Genomic DNA, 15674 nt, shown 5'->3' with positions numbered 1-15674 from the left:
ATTTGATAGGATAAGATGAGATTTAAAAAATCTCTGGGTTAGTGAGGGACAAATAATTCTACCTAGTATAGGGTACACTTTCAACATAAGGTTATAAACGAATAACCAAGCGTCGATAATAGTGCCGAACTTCACAAGTAGCAAGCAATATCTTGTTATTCTCGCGTTCTCGTTGATTTATTTCTTTTCTTTACTTTTCCAATCCGCATTTGACTGGCTTTTGCCTCGGATTTGCTAATATTATTATTCACATATTCAATGAATTGCTTTTATGAATGATCAATGTCTAGAATGATTCTTGGGCCCTATACTCGTAACTTGTAAGTACTATGAGTACTAATTTTATAAAATCTTTCGAGTGGAGCTTGTCAACTAGTGGCTCGAGGCATTGACTAACCATACTGTTGAAGGAAAAATTTTGATGTTTTCATTAATTTGATTACGCACCTCATTATAACAATTGGGAGTTGTTATTTGATAGCCTGATAGTTCCATTATTATTTCCGACCCTACGATTTTTCAATTAATGAGTGCTTTATGCAGAATACGTGGTGATATTGTGTGGATTTATGGTAAAAAATAACCGACAATCTTGTCAGATTGATAGGGAAGTATTTTTTTTATAACAATTAATGCATAAACATTCTCAGATGTTTCTTTAATTAATCACGTATACAATATTGGGCACTTAGACCAATAATAATAATAAATAATAATAATATTGGGCACACGAGCAACGGCTAGTCGGCGTGATTACCGTTGGACGCTCGTTCAAGCAGGAGCAGGCTCTCCGAGGGAAAAGTCTCTCTCTCTCTCTTCCCTCTCTCTGGCTTCCCTTCTCCATTATTGCATCAGCCAGCGAGCGTGCGAGCGAGAGACCCACGATCAGCTCAAGACCGCCGTCATTTCTCACTTGCTGGGCATCGCCAGATCGTGTCGGTGGAGAGAACAGGGACAACATCCCGGGGGGGGGAAGCATCGACTGGTGTCCTCTCTTTTCGCGTGTCCGTGCGTGTTCCCTGAAGCGATTTGGGAAGAAGAAATGTCGAAGATCGTCAGCATCTTCAAGAAGAAAACGTCCCCCAAAGGTAGCATTTTTGAGTTTTCCTTCTATTTTCCTCTGCTTTTGGACTAGGGTTTTCTTCTTTTAGGATGAGGGTTTTTGATCGATGGATCTGATCCTCAAATGGTACGTTCGGAACTGTCCCTGATTTCTCGTCCGAGAAGTTGTTCTTGAACTGTCTCTGCTTTTGTTGAAATTTTCATCTGCTTTTGTGGATTTTTCATCATGGGTTATGTGTATAATTGCTAATTTCGCTGCTAGGAACTTGAAAATTCTAGACTTCCGTTATCTACTTGTGTGTGTGTGTCTTTTCCCCCTCTCTGCTCTGTTTTTTCGTGTGAATGTTCAATGCTATAGTGACTTCTGCTTCTTCGTCCTTGCCTACTTTGACAGAAGCCCTCAGGACCAGCAAGAGAGAAATGGCAGTTGCCACGCGAGGTATCACTCTTTGTTCTTTGTAGTTTCTCTTGCACCCAGTGTTGCACATTCAAATTTAGTAGATCAATACAGGATATGTCGTATATGCTAGATTTACTAGTGTGATTGGTGCACTTCTGTTGATATGGAAAATTGTTAAAAAAAAAAAATAGGGTCTTTGCTGTTCCGCCCAAGACTGAACCGACTCGATTTGATCTAGGCCAATTCATCGCTGTTCTGGCCAGGCCTGGTTTTTTCAGAAACTTGGCCTATGAATATTTAACATACAAGCGGGAAGCAAGAATCAACAAATTGAAACTAGAAATCAAAAACTCGTAAATGGCTGAAAGCAGGTCTTCATCATTGAAAGTGCTTACCGAACTTCACTAAGGATATAGAAATTATTTCTCCTTTTTCGTGTTGTGAAATAGTGTATTGTGAGTTATCTGGACAAAACAAAAAGGAAAATAAAAGGAAAAGACAACTATTCAGCTGTGATGGGTACATGGACTTGCTTCTGCGGCCTATTAGATGCCAGTTGATTTCTCACAGACCAAGTTTTATTATGGGCAATAATCCACGTATAGATCTGCCTTGCCTACCCACATTCTTCTAACATGATAAAATAGGAGCAAGCATGCTCTTGTCAATCCTCAGTTGTCTCAGTCACAAGGAGTTTTGCCGGTAGAGTGAGAATATTAGATCAATTCATTTGGTAGTTCCACTTTTGCCTAGAAATTTCCATAATAACTACCGTCGTCTTCTCGCTCATGTTCTTCTCTACATATCCTTAGCCATCTTTTTCTATTTATCAGGTATTGAACGAGAGATAGCATCCCTTCAATTGGAGGTATATTCCTGCTACTTGCAATTGTGAATTGCCATGGTATTCTCTTGCTGAATTTTTTAACTGCTAATGAGCTGTCAGGAGAAAAAGTTGGTGGCAGAGATTAAGAAAACAGCCAAGACTGGCAACGAGGTAAGTTTTTTGCTAATTTAACTATCTGCTCATATATCGGTATTTCTTAATTCAATTATTTTGACTTAAGTGAACTTTTTATGATGGATTATGAGCTGACATTTGACTATATAAACGCGATTACACTGCACCATTTCTGCCCATTAATAGTATACTAGATAAACTCAGGATAGATAGCTGGATCTCCTGAATATTGAGTCATAAGATCAATTTGGACATACTTACTAATATTATTCAGGCTGTAAGTATCATGACTACTTAGCTCAATTTGTATATATTTATTAATATTGTTTGGTCCTTTTCCTATTAGTTATTGAATTTCTTAATTCAATTACTTCGACTTAAGTGAACTTGTTACGATGGATTATGAGCTGACATTCGACTGTATAAACATGATTACGCTACAGCAGTTCTGCCCATTAATGCTATATTAGATATACTTACGATAGACAGCTGGATCTCCTGATTTTTGAGTTAATAAATCAATTTGCACATACTTTCTAATATTGTCCAGGCTGTAAGTATCATGACTACTTAGCTCCAAAATTATATGCAGGAAGTACGACTCACAATACACCAACTGCACTCAACAAGAGGGATTGGTGTTTGATGTTCATGCTTTTAGTGGTCAAACTGCTTGCATGGAGTACTTTCCACTATTTACTTGAGAGGGTAGTTTCTGTTTTTAGGCATCCTGCAAATTTGAAAGGTCAAACTGCTTGCATGGTATACTTTCCTCTCTTTACTTGAGAGGATAGTTTCTGTATTTACACATTCTGCAATTCCGAAAAAAAAAATGAACTGTTAGTTGGTACTCAAAGAGCTGGGGTCCTTTAGTGGTCAAACTGCTTGCATGGAGTACTTTCCACTATTTACTTGAGAGGGTAGTTTCTGTTTTTATGCATCCTGCAGTTTTGAATGGTCAAACGGCTTGCATGGAGTACTTCCCACTCTTTATTTGAGAGGGTAGTTTCCGTGTACGCATTCTGCAATTTCGAATATAATGAAACTGTAAGTTGGTACTCATAGAGCTGATTTCTCCTTTGACCAGTCCGGATTTCTCATTGCACAAATTAAATCACTTCATTTTTCCAAGGGAATAAATGACCCATGTTGTTCTTGAAATATTGCTATTCCAGAGATCTATTTGAACAGCGTTCACTGTAGGACTGTGATATCGATATACATCTTGATCGAACACTACCTTTTGCCTTATCTGTTTCTTGTAGTGTTCGAAATTTGATTTTAATCAATGTAAACTTTCCAAGTATTTCAAAAACAAACAATTATTGACAAATATGCGTGGAATGAGAAGTTTTTCATTTAGACTGAATAATGGCCATCAACTTGTGCTCCAAACCTTTTGAAGCTCTAAAAGAGTAAAATTAAATGATTTGAAAGATCCTAAAAGGACAAGATGTAGCATTACGTAATTTCAATTTACTTTGGTTCCTTACTTAAAATTTCTACCAGTTCACATTGATAATGTCTTTGACAAACATTTCCTTGAGCATTTAGCAATTCAATATGATGAGAGAGAAAAGGAAATATCAAATGTTTAGATTAGTTTTCTTGTATAATTAGGAATTTTAATGATTGATGAGATTATCAACAACTGATCAAATGATTTTTTTCTACAATGGTCAGTTAGAATTTTCTTTGTGGCCATAGATTACAATGAAACAAATTGTTGATCAATTTGTATGACCATCGAGGATAAGTGTATGCAATCCTTATTCAAGCTATGCAGGCCGCAGCTTATGTGAAATGCAAAGCATTTTCACCGTTCCTTCTTTACAACTTTCCTCTTTTATTGCGGCTATCAAATTAATTATAAATCCTAGCTATGGGTTTCAATAGAGAAATTAATTTGGAATGCAAAGCAAATCCTTTGATTTGCTGTCAAGTTCTCCTCATGCTAGCTTTCTAGAGTCCACAGAGCTGCCCATCAGCTAATCCTTTGTTGCATAAAGTTGTTATCTAACGGCACAGTCATCTTGTTTATACTTTTATTGTCTATTTTGGTGAACAATCAACTCCATGTAACCAGGCAGCAACTAGAATTTTAGCTCGTCAACTTGTGCGTCTACGACAACAGATAACTAATCTGCAAGGAAGTCGTGCTCAAATCAGAGGGGTGGCGACTCATACTCAGGTAATAACTCTTGTCTATCTCTTTACATAAATATTACAACTGTTGATGAGAATTTTCATTTTAACATTTTAATTCTCTCTTGCTTTCACGTCTTTTAGGCATTACATGCCAGCACATCTATTTCTAATGGAATGAAAGGTGCAACAAAAGCAATGGTTGCAATGAACAAGGTATGCATATTAGCTGTCGAATTAATGGTTCCATAATGCTACTAGAAGGTCCAACTAGAAGATGTATGGGCTATCTATACTGGCATTTCTTTAATGAAAAACGTGTTGAATTTTGACTGTGATTGATCGTTCGAGAAGCCTTGACTTTTGAAATTTCTCTCAAAAAAGAAACTATGTATAAGTTAGTACATATACTTTTAGTTTTGCAATATCATTTAATCTTTGTTTGCTCAAAACAAAAAAGCAAGTGCCTACTTGTTTGGACTGGTATTGAAATCTCCTGCTTGTACCTTCCAGGAAATGGTTCCTGCAAAACAAGCCAAAGTGATCAAAGAATTTCAGAAACAGTCTGCACAACTGGATATGACGGTAATGCTTTTGTTTGTTTTGCCTATTATTTCTTGTTTCCTTTAACTTGAGGATGTTTTCTGTCCTGAACTGTACATAATTTACTGGCAATTAAATGTGCTACAGCAGAGTAATTCTAAGGAATTTGGCACGGATTTGTGCATTGATGTCATTTGTTGGAGTAACTGTGGGATTTAACTCCCAGTATGGATTTTGAATGAGTAATATGTAGGCTTTTCAATTGATGATTTTTGGATTTCTTTCCCTAACATCTTAGCTTGTGTCCATATATTTCACAATAACTTGTTCGTTCTCATCTCTTTCCCAATAGATTGAGATGATGTCAGAGTCTATAGATGAGGCCTTAGACAAGGATGAGGCTGAAGAGGAAACAGAGGAGCTGACTAATCAGGTAGGTCATGTTTGTTTCCCTATCACTCCTCTCAAAGCCTTTTGGTTGTCACTAATTTAAATTCTTTGCTTGTAGGTGCTTGATGAAATCGGTGTTGATATCGCTTCACAGGTTGGTCTCCTAGACAATGCCCACAAACCTCTAAGCTCCTGATATATCGTTGTTTGGATATTGAAAAGAACTCACTTTCTTCCCTCTTTTTTGTTCCTAACAGCTATCTTCAGCTCCCAAGGGTCGCATCTCATCGAAGAAAGTGGAGACTGTTGTGACTAGGTTAGTATATCTTTCCACGAAACTGTTTATTATGAACACACTGACCTTGAAAGTACTAAGAAGCTGAAGCTTTGCATTGGAATGGTGTATTTTCTTTTTCTTTTTTCTTTTAGTCTTTCCTCCCTTTTGGAGCTAATGGGTACTCAAATTTGAAGACACAAGTATTTCTCCGTAGTTTTCTCCTTGTTCTTTTTAAATGCTTGGTGTGCGCCAATGCCGGCACAAGCCAAACAAGAACACATAAATATAATAAAAAGACGCTGATTTTTCATAATCAGTTATGCTATCAAGTAATAATCAAATTAGTACACTGATTAGTATAAAGTGATGTGCCTGATTTCCTCTGAACCGTAAGATGCATTCTAATCAATTAAGCTAGTTTTCAGTATGATAATCAACATGTTCTTATCCATCAGGCTGCCAAAGAAAAGAAAGAATCAACATCCTTACTGTAATCACTTAATTTCTCTGACTACTTTATTTTACTGCAATGTAGTTCTGAATCTCCAGATGTGGAGGATCTGGAGAAGAGGTTGGCTTCTCTTCGGCGTATTTGATCCATGCAATCGACCCTGCACAAAGTTTCTGCAAAGGTTCTCAAGACAAATCGTGAGTCTTCAAATCGTCGTGGAGATGATCGTAATAAAAACTAGATACTATGATCTGACTTCCCACGATCGGAAACTTTCCTGTGGGGTGTAATTCATTCTAGAGATACAACAATGTGAGGTTTTACAAGAGTTCACTGCCTCAATACTGTAAGATTGCTATTCAGCCTGGGACTGGCAGTCTTCCTGCAACATCTCTAGCATTTCCTCCAGCATGTGGAGCTCTGTTGATATGCATTAGAAGTATCATGGTTTATAATAATGTTGAAGCGCTTGATATAATTGACAATGTCAGAAAAGGAAAAGATGTGATGTGCAAATTGTATTAATTTGTTGTATCTGTCCATGAAGTATCATTTCAGCTTGGTTAAAATTACACCAAATATTTCACATGCGAGCATTGATAAGATTTGATTTGGCCTCGTGTAATTAGCATGATTAATTTCAAAATTTTAATATTGTACATGACTTTATGTTTATTCTCGTTCATATTCCCACCAGAACTAAATATTGTTCCTTTCGTGCTGGTGGGGCCTCCAACCTCTTATTTCTTCATCCAAAAATATTGTTTTCTCCTCAAAGTGGAAGATCTACAGACCCCATGAGGAGGATAATCTAAAGGCCATTCAAAAGAAGCTAATCATGGCCAGACCAGATTAAACCCTGACAAGATAATACAGAGAGCATCAGAAATCGAACAAGCGAACATTTTCGCATAGTTTGAACACATGAAATTAGACAATTGGAATGACACTCGTTCCAGACTGTCTCAATTCTACCATAAGAGAAACAACTAATTTGATAGAACGGCTAAGACCACCAGTACGGAAAAATGCCTCCATGTTTCCTTTCCTTCCGGTCACAAGCTTCAAATGGAAAAAAGCAAAACTCACTCTGTAGAGCTTTCCTCCATCACTTGTGTTACCACACAACCAAACGATGAATCTACTAGACTATTCAAATAGATTTCTTGAAGTCAACCACAAATTGGAGAAACTTTCTTAATACCGGAAAATACAGAGCAATCAAGTAGAACTTGAACAACAACAGCTCATGCCTCTTATCTTTATTCAAATATACAAGATACAAAAAACACAGTCCTTCAATAAAATCTAACTCTTTTTTAACTCTTTACAGAAATCTATGTAACAAAAGGTAAGAACTAGAAGGACACGATAACAGAAAGAAGCCTGATTCGCCTATGCATCATTTGAAAACCAAACCTTGGCCACAAAACACACGCCATACTTCATGTCAACCTCCCCAAAAGCATCCACAAATTTACCATCTCGAATGATTATCTCACAGAACAATTGGAATCTCCCTAAAGAAGCTGAACCCAAGCCGGCGGCATCTGTCCTAATCTTCGCATTATCATCCTCCAGCAACCAAATGCACATCTCCAAACCCGCCTCCTCACTTCCACTCGAATTCTCTCACTATGACAACAGAGCGAATGTAGAGTCAGCAGTGCACATTGAATTGAGAGCGCCATCCTGGCCTCCTCCTTCTTCGTGCCATTCCCATCCCATAGAAGCGAAATGAGAGCACAAATCGCAAGAGGGTACCCACCCATCGTGGCCTCGTTGACTTCCCCGACCGCCAAGCTGGTCATTATCGCTCCGGCGAGGGCCCCGTAATCGGCCGAATCCGCCCTTAACGCGCCGACTACTATCGAAATCGCCCCTTCGGCCACCAATCCCACCTTGCTATCATCGTCCAAGCTGAGATTCAGCAGCAAGCTCAGAGCCCTTTCGCGCAATCACCCATTATCCGAGTCAACGCAGTTGAGAACCACCGATATGGTGCCGGACTCAGCGTAAAGCCGGGTTGCGATTAGAGAGCCTGGTCAAATGGGTTAAAGCTTCGAGCTTGGCGATGATGGGAGCTTGGTGATGGGGCAGGTGCGGTGGCTGCAGCCGAGCCTGGAGCGGTCGAAGGTGGGGACAGAGGAGAGGATCACTAGGCAGCGAAATCGGGCCACCGAAAGTCGTCTGGCACTTGGGTCGTCACTTCGTCGAAAAATTTTAAATAAGAACATAAAATGTCTTTACTTTTAAAATAAAGTTTAAAATGTAATTTTTTTATAAATAAGGGTTTAAAGTCTCCCCATTCTATTTAAAGAAGAGCTTAACTGACGGGTATTTTCGTCTTTTTACTTTTTTGAATTTTATTTTTTTATTTTTCTCTTTTCCTTTTCTTTTCTCTCTTTTTTTTTTCCTCTCCCTTTCTCACCATCTCTTTGGGTCGAACAAGGGTTGCCCGACGCGGGGTGACGCAGGCTCAAGCGAGGGCCACCCTTTCCCCGAGCCTAAGGCTGGCGATGATCGAGGGAGGTGAGGAAAAAGAAAAATAAAAAGAAAAAGAAAAAGAAAAGGGAAAGGGAAAGGGAAAGGGAAAGGAAAAGAAAAAAAAAAGAGAAAGGAAAAAGACAAAAAAAAAAATACAAAAAAAGTAAAAGAAGAAAATACCCTTCGGCTAGGCCATTATTTGTGAAGATTTGAGTACTTCATGTCCTTAATTAATATAAGGTCAACTTCATGCCCTTATTTTAAAAAAATGAGGATATTTTAGATCTTTATTTGAAAATTCTCCAAGACTTAAAGCAAAAGCCTTTGTTTTTTAACTTTCTTTTTGGCCCAATACAGGAAGAAAGCATATTAACAAACGAGTTCGGCTTCTGGCTACTATTTCGATAAACGTTTGAAATGCCCAAATTGCACTTCCTAGCATTAGATTTGTCAATGAGCATTTTGGAGCACGCGCAGGTTGTAACTATGCGATTATATGTTACGACACGGGCGTTTAGCAAAGTTAGGTCATCAAGTTGCTGCAGCATGTTAGAGCTCGGTGGAATAAGGTCGTATTCATTTTCCTTTCACGAATGTAAAAAATGTAAGGTAGTTCATGATTTCGCACTTGTCTAAGAGTAGGTTTATCTCCGCAATTCAAATCTCGGTGTGCGCAGTGAGCGCAGTGAGAACGATTATGCGAAGTGATACGTAATGGCAACTCGCCTATAAAGTTCGGTAGATGGAGCTTGATCCACGTGGATCTAAACCAATTTGTTTTTAAATGCAATGAAAAAAAAGTAATATCAATTTCCATAGCGTGAAGGCTACTTGATAAGGCGTTATATATGTTCCATACAATGTGTGGTATCTTGAGATATGCTAGGTTATCGACTCGCTCGAATGATTAGAACTACCGATGTATGCATGAACAATGCAGTAGTACATGCTAGGTTATAACGCATCAATAAGCTCGAATTCGTTTATCAAGACTACAGTCGTAGGGGCGGTCGGCCCATCACCCCATCACATCTCCTGGTTTTTTCGAGAGCGACAACATTAAATCGTTATCATCGACATTCGTCGTACGGACACAGTCCTTCATCTTCAATAACTGCCCATCTTTGCCGCGAGGGATCTCAACCTTTGGGGAGCAAAACAAGAGAAGAAAACATTAGCAAACCCCACTCTCACTTCCTTGGAAGTACTATCGTGGTTGGCATGGCCTCCCTCATCACTCCAGTGTTTTTTTTTTTTTTGGTCAGAGTCATCACTCTAGTTAAGGAACAAGGAAAAGGACGAAATTGAGGAGAGTTTTCTCGATTTCTTCTTCCAAAACAGTCTCATGAGTCGATCATCAGTCGGTGCTTGTCGGTTACTTTGCCGGAAACAAAGGGAAGGGAAACGAAACGAAACGAAAGTCCTTATCTTTCTCTCAACTTTTTCATTGATGACAAACCAGCAAAAGGACCCAAAAAAATAAATAAATAAATAAAAAGAAGGAAAATAAAATGATGAAGGGAGATGGAGGGACAAAACAGTCATTTCGGTTTGCACTTTCAGTTCATTATGGAAAAAAAGAGTAAGGAAATACTTTATTAACGAAAGTGAAAGTAGGGCCCGCGGCTGTCACAGAGAATAGTCTACAGTCCCAACCGATGAGGAAACGGGACGATCAGAATGCCGGTTTCCCATGAATGACGAGTTTTCTTTTGCGGGGTGGTTCACAAAAACAGCGTCGTTTGAAAATTATGAATCGCTCGTATCACACAAATTCCCTAATTTTTTTTTTGTGAAAGAAAGTAATTGCTTGTATTATTTCGAATGTACTTATAATAGTGAGATTCGATGGGATAAAATCCTAATTTTCCTAAAAGCTTGAGCTCTTAGCCTATTAGATAAAAAGGTTTTTTTTAAAATATTCAATTAACGACATGCTTTTCGATATTTTTCATTGCATACAATATGATCCTTATACATGAAATACGTATAGCGATTCTGTGGTCTAGAAGCCAATCTTTCAAAAAAAAAAAATGCAAATTTATAAAAGGAAAGTTATTTTCTAATGATAAAATGTTCAATTAGTATTGTATCGATATTATTTTCCCCTTGTCTATAAAGGAGTTTCCATTCCACGGCTCCTTCTTGGTGCCTTTACCTCGAGCTACACGCTTCTTCTCTAGTTAATTTAATTTCCTTCTGCCCCATTTTCTTCAAATTGGCTAAATCGCCGACTTAAAGAAATGGGCAAACGAAAATGACATTTGGAGGAAATAAAAGAAAAGAAATTATTTAAGATTGTTGGGTTAATTAGTTCCGTTTGTTTATCAAAAAATGAACGATTTTGAAAACACGTTTTTTTTAAGAATGATCGCTTGAAATAACTAATCAATTAAAAATATTTTTATTATCGATTATAATTTATGCCTAAATATCTTCATTGACCACGAAAATATTTCTCAGCTCGTTCAATTTTTATAAGCGATACAAGCGATGAATGTGTTTTTCAAATCATTTATTTTTTACGAAACCAAACACATGCGAGATAAATGCACTGCTCTTGAAAGTGTCAAAGCTAAAATTAAGATGGAAATAGCGCGACCCATCGACAATCGATCACTTATTAGGGGACGGAACAAAATTTACGTCAAAATAAGTAATTTTTGGTCGGTAAAAACTCATTCCATTCAACTTACAAAAAAATGATAAATACATCAAGTGATGTTGGGTTGGCAACTCAGTTGAGAGGGGTGGTTTTGGGTTTTCACAACCCAATCGGCGGCAACTTTTGTTATGGGCTCGTGAGCAGTGGGCCAACCGGAGGCCTTCCATCTCGATGATAAATATCCCAAGCTGCCGGGTCAAAAGCTCCATTTCCCACTTTTCCCAAACTCAGATTCAAGAACGACGACCGTTCAGTCGACCACCGCTACGGTTTCCTCGACCTTCATCGAGCGACCTCGCAGCTCCGTCGATTAGCTTCCTACCTAATTGATTCCCGGCACACCCAGCTCGGGGAACCCTAGAATTTCCAAATCCATGGCGGCGACCTCCTCCGTCGACCGGCCGAATCTCACCAAACGAAAACGTTCTCCCCCTCCTTCGCAACGAAGCATAAGCCCTAGGGATCGAATCAGCGCCTTGCTGGACGACGTGATCCCCAGCTCGGGGAACCCTAGAATTTCCAAATCCATGGCGGCGACCTCCTCCGTCGACCGGCCGAATCTCACCAAACGAAAACGTTCTCTCCCTCCTTGGCAACGAAGCATAAGCCCTAGGGATCGAATCAGCGCCTTGCTGGACGACGTGATCCCCAGCTCGGGGAACCCTAGAATTTCCAAATCCATGGCGGCGACCTCCTCCGTCGACCGGCCGAATCTCACCAAACGAAAACGTTCTCCCTCTCCTTCGCAACGAAGCATAAGCCCTGGGGATCGAATCAGCGCCTTGCCGGACGACGTGATCCCCATCATCTTCCAATCTCTGCCATTCGAGGACGTTGTCAAGACCAGCGTCCTCTCCAAGAGCTGGCGGTCCGCTTGGACCACCACCACCCACCTCGCCTTCGATGAGCAGTTTCGGGATTTCTTTGACTTCATGTCCTTCGTCAACAGCATCCGGAAGCGTTTCACCTCGCCCACGGTGAAGAGGTTGCACGTCACCAACTTAAGCTACAATGAGGGCGTCCGCTCCGTGCTCGACTCCTGTCTCCGCTTCGTCAAGGAGCGCCACGTAGAGGAGATCTGCCTGTCGTTTTGCCCGTTCTTCCTGTATTGGCTGCCGACGTCCTTGTTTTGCTCGAGTTCGTTGGTGAGGCTGGAAGTCACTTCGTGCCGCTTCTCCTTGGATGGGACTACTGTTAGCTGGCCTCGTCTCAAGGTCTTGTCGGTCAAAAATGCGGACTTGAGTGACGATGTCCTCAAGGAAATTCTTAGGGGAAGCCCTCTTTTAGAGTCCCTTAAGCTGTGCGGGTGCTCGTGGCTGAAGAACATTACAATAGATGCGACAGGTTTGAAAGAGTTGGTGCTCGTCGGCATTAATTACTTGAGCGCCCAGAAAATCTGGGCTCCGCATTTGCTGTCATTGCGGGTATCTGGTAACTTGTGGCCTAATTCCAAGTTCAGACTTGAAAATGTATCTTCTTTGGTGGAAGCCCAGCTGGATCTTGTCTTTGAAGCTGATGACACGAGGATACTCCGCGACTTTGTGGAGGAACTTTTCGAGAAGCTGCTTGGAGTTCGTACAATCACCATTAATGGTTGGTGTTTGCAGGTACAAGCTTGATCTTTTCACCACTTGAATGTTGTTTGTCATTAGCACCGTTTATTGGTATCTGTCTCTCTGTGGCATACTCGTGTTTCCACGCGGGATCCGGAATTCATGCATCATTTATTACTGGCAGACACGAAGATTCAAAACGTTTTGTTCCAACTCATGAGATAAGAACATATAGTGAACAAACGAATGCCACTAGATGTTGCAAATCATTATGGATCATATGTAAATAGTCTCTAGTCTTAAAGTCATTCACTTGTTCATTTCTAAACTTGTCGGTCTTTTCCTGGCTGGGAGACGGGGTTAAAGGATATTGCATCTGGATGGATTGTAATTTTGTTATTCTTTAATCATGTTAAACAGGGAAAGAAATATTAATTAACTTTTCTATGTTGCTTGCTGAATGTGCTTAGGCTCTGTACGTCCTGGAGATGGAAGAAGCGCCATCTCTGTTGTCAAAATGTCAAAATCTGATACTACATGCTGGTGTTAGTCAATGGGACCTTCCCGGGATAGCATACATGCTACGAAGTTCACAGTGCCTGGAAAAATTAGATATACTCCTGACTGGTGACGGCCATTTGAAGGTTTGTTCCGTTGCTATGATATTTTCAGTTTGCTTCTTGTGCTGAGTTATCTTTCGCGTGAATGTTTAAACAATGAGTTAAAACTCCTGAAGCACCTAAAGATGATCAATCTCCAGCTCTTATTTGTTCCAGCAGTGGAAAGTTGCCCTTGGATCTGTCAGTCGACTCAAAATTTGTGCAGGGCGATTTTAAGCTTTTTTGTTCATGCCGTAAACTAACTGCAGTGTTGTACTGGAGGGAGGTTCTTTTGCTGCCATGTAGCGTTAGGATCTTGAGCTGAGAGTTTAGCGATGAGCACTTACGAAGGGAACATGTTTTATATGCGTGGTTGAGTTTGAGTGCTTAAATTGATTCAGACTCGATATGAAGTAAACCTAACTAGCATCTGCAGTGGGCATATGACAGTTAGTTGTTTGGAATTTTGGCAAGGAAATTATTTTTCATGTTATACCAGTGGATCTGCATTTAATGCGAAGTAAGTTTCTTAAATGAGGTATATATGTGCAGCTTGAGCTTGACGAACAATCTGAAGGATATTTTGACTTTGACGAAGAAGATTTTCTGTGGACACGGAAGGGATGTTTCTTGAAACATCTCAAGAGAGTTGAGATCGCCGGTTTGGAAGCCCATAGTTTTGGGTTGAAATCTCTGCTTGCCCTGATTGGGTTTATTCTTGGCAATGCACTTGCACTGGAGAAGATGACTATCAAGGTTGATCAGCGCAGGCGAGATAGACAAGAATGTCTTCAAGCCGATGTTCCTTCGGAACTACTTGGTGTGAGCCAAAATATACTCAACTATCGAAGAGCTTCGAGAAATGCCGAAGTTATTATTATATAGGTGTTTTGTTAATCTTATGGCAGGGGTATGTTGCCCTGGGCACTACTTTGCTCATTCTTATTCGCTCTCTTTTGACAGTAAAGTTGCATCAACTGTGACATTATTAGGTTTGTAACCGGTATCTAATTTACACTTTCAAGTTTAGTTAAATTGTGAGTATCTATGTTGCACGGACACGCTCTCTGGAGTTTTTCGCGTGTCGGTGGCGGACAAGCGTTGGACATGGTCGGAAACGCTCAGACACTCGGTCAACGCGTGTCCAAAAACGTGAGCCCCAAATCGCTAGCCTAATTTGTCGTCCTCTGTCTCTGTGCTCTCGGCTCATCTTCTCGCTTCGCCTCTGTTTTTCATCGTAATTAGAGAGAGAGAGAGAGAGAGAGAGAGAGAGGCGTGTTTGGAGGAGAAATAGAGCATTCTTACCATTGATTGAACTAGGAGCGCAACAATTAAATTATTGCTGGGCCAGATGCATTTTCGGGGATTGGACAAGGGCCTATAGTTACTTGTGAGGTGTACATCGTAAGTGAGGGACACACCTTTTTGTCTTTCTTTTTCTTTTATAACAAATACAACCTAGAAAGAAAGCTCAAGAAGAAGAAAAAAAAGACAGTTTTAAATTGGCCAGCAAATAGAAAATGACTTGAACCGAAATTATTGGGTTCGGGATAAAGTTAATATCACATATTAAACAATCGACATAAAGTTTCTTAGAAGTGTCGCATTCATCCGAGAAAAAGACGAAATTCCCACAATTCAACTTTGATAGAGCATAACTTTTAATCCAAATATAGTGACGACCTCGTAAGAATAATGTGGAAAGCTCGTTTATGAGCCTCCTCTCGCCATGGGGCCAAATGTTGAATGCCACTTTCGGCATAAAAATCACTCTTTTTGACATGTTTCGAGCAATATTTTCAAGCGCACACCAAATTTTTTTGTCTCAGTTTAATACTTTAATCAACTAATAAATTCAGTTTAAGAATTAAATATTTTTTCTTTGGAATAAATATCAAAATATTTGGCATTAGACTGCGCCATTGGGAAGCCCGAAATTCTGGCCCGGCCTAAAACATAGACATAGAAAGACCTCCCACAGATCGAACGAGCTCACCCAGGCTGGCCGGTCCTTGATCCGGGTGCCCAATTTGGGACCGTTCGTTAATCACCTCTATCTAATCAAGAGAAAAGTCTAGGGGAGAAATTAACATAAATTGAAATGACAAACAATAAATAAATAAATAAGCAACTAAATTTAA

At 39.8% G+C, this 15674-nt stretch overlaps 2 protein-coding genes across 2 annotated transcripts in view; both read left to right on the top strand.

The window, feature by feature from the left end:
- Window positions 1-757: 757 nt before the first annotated feature.
- On the top strand, window positions 758-6753 carry LOC115726030 (vacuolar protein sorting-associated protein 2 homolog 2). Its single transcript, XM_030655738.2, has 11 exons — window positions 758-1088; window positions 1457-1501; window positions 2296-2330; window positions 2409-2459; window positions 4510-4614; window positions 4713-4784; window positions 5082-5153; window positions 5464-5544; window positions 5620-5655; window positions 5759-5817; window positions 6314-6753. The coding sequence occupies exons 1-11, from the start codon at window positions 1043-1045 to the stop codon at window positions 6372-6374; spliced, it is 663 nt and encodes a 220-aa protein (XP_030511598.1). The 5' UTR covers window positions 758-1042; the 3' UTR covers window positions 6375-6753.
- A 5290-nt stretch (window positions 6754-12043) lies between these two features.
- Window positions 12044-15674, top strand: part of LOC115726033 (putative F-box protein At1g49610) — a 171779-nt gene continuing 168148 nt past the window's right edge. The window contains exons 1-3 of the mRNA XM_048285195.1: window positions 12044-12988; window positions 13405-13578; window positions 14086-14574. Of these exons, the coding sequence (XP_048141152.1) occupies window positions 12062-12988; window positions 13405-13578; window positions 14086-14418 (1434 nt within the window). The 5' untranslated portion in view covers window positions 12044-12061 and the 3' untranslated portion in view covers window positions 14419-14574. The remainder of the gene's footprint in view (window positions 12989-13404; window positions 13579-14085; window positions 14575-15674) is intronic.

This window comes from Rhodamnia argentea, chromosome 9 (genome assembly GCF_020921035.1).
Source record: "Rhodamnia argentea isolate NSW1041297 chromosome 9, ASM2092103v1, whole genome shotgun sequence".
In the NCBI taxonomy this organism is placed as follows: domain Eukaryota; kingdom Viridiplantae; phylum Streptophyta; class Magnoliopsida; order Myrtales; family Myrtaceae; genus Rhodamnia; species Rhodamnia argentea.
This window is presented reverse-complemented; position numbering and strand designations above follow the sequence as displayed.

What these genes read in the sequence shown, in the direction of transcription:
- LOC115726030 (XM_030655738.2), top strand. Translation starts at nt 1,043, where the DNA reads ATGTCGAAGATCGTCAGCATCTTCAAGAAGAAAACGTCCCCCAAAG. An exon ending in GAAGAAAACGTCCCCCAAAG is followed by an intron (nt 1,089 to 1,456) that starts GTAGCATTTTTG and finishes CTACTTTGACAG; the next exon opens with AAGCCCTCAGGACCAGCAAG. An exon ending in CAATGGTTGCAATGAACAAG is followed by an intron (nt 4,785 to 5,081) that starts GTATGCATATTA and finishes TGTACCTTCCAG; the next exon opens with GAAATGGTTCCTGCAAAACA.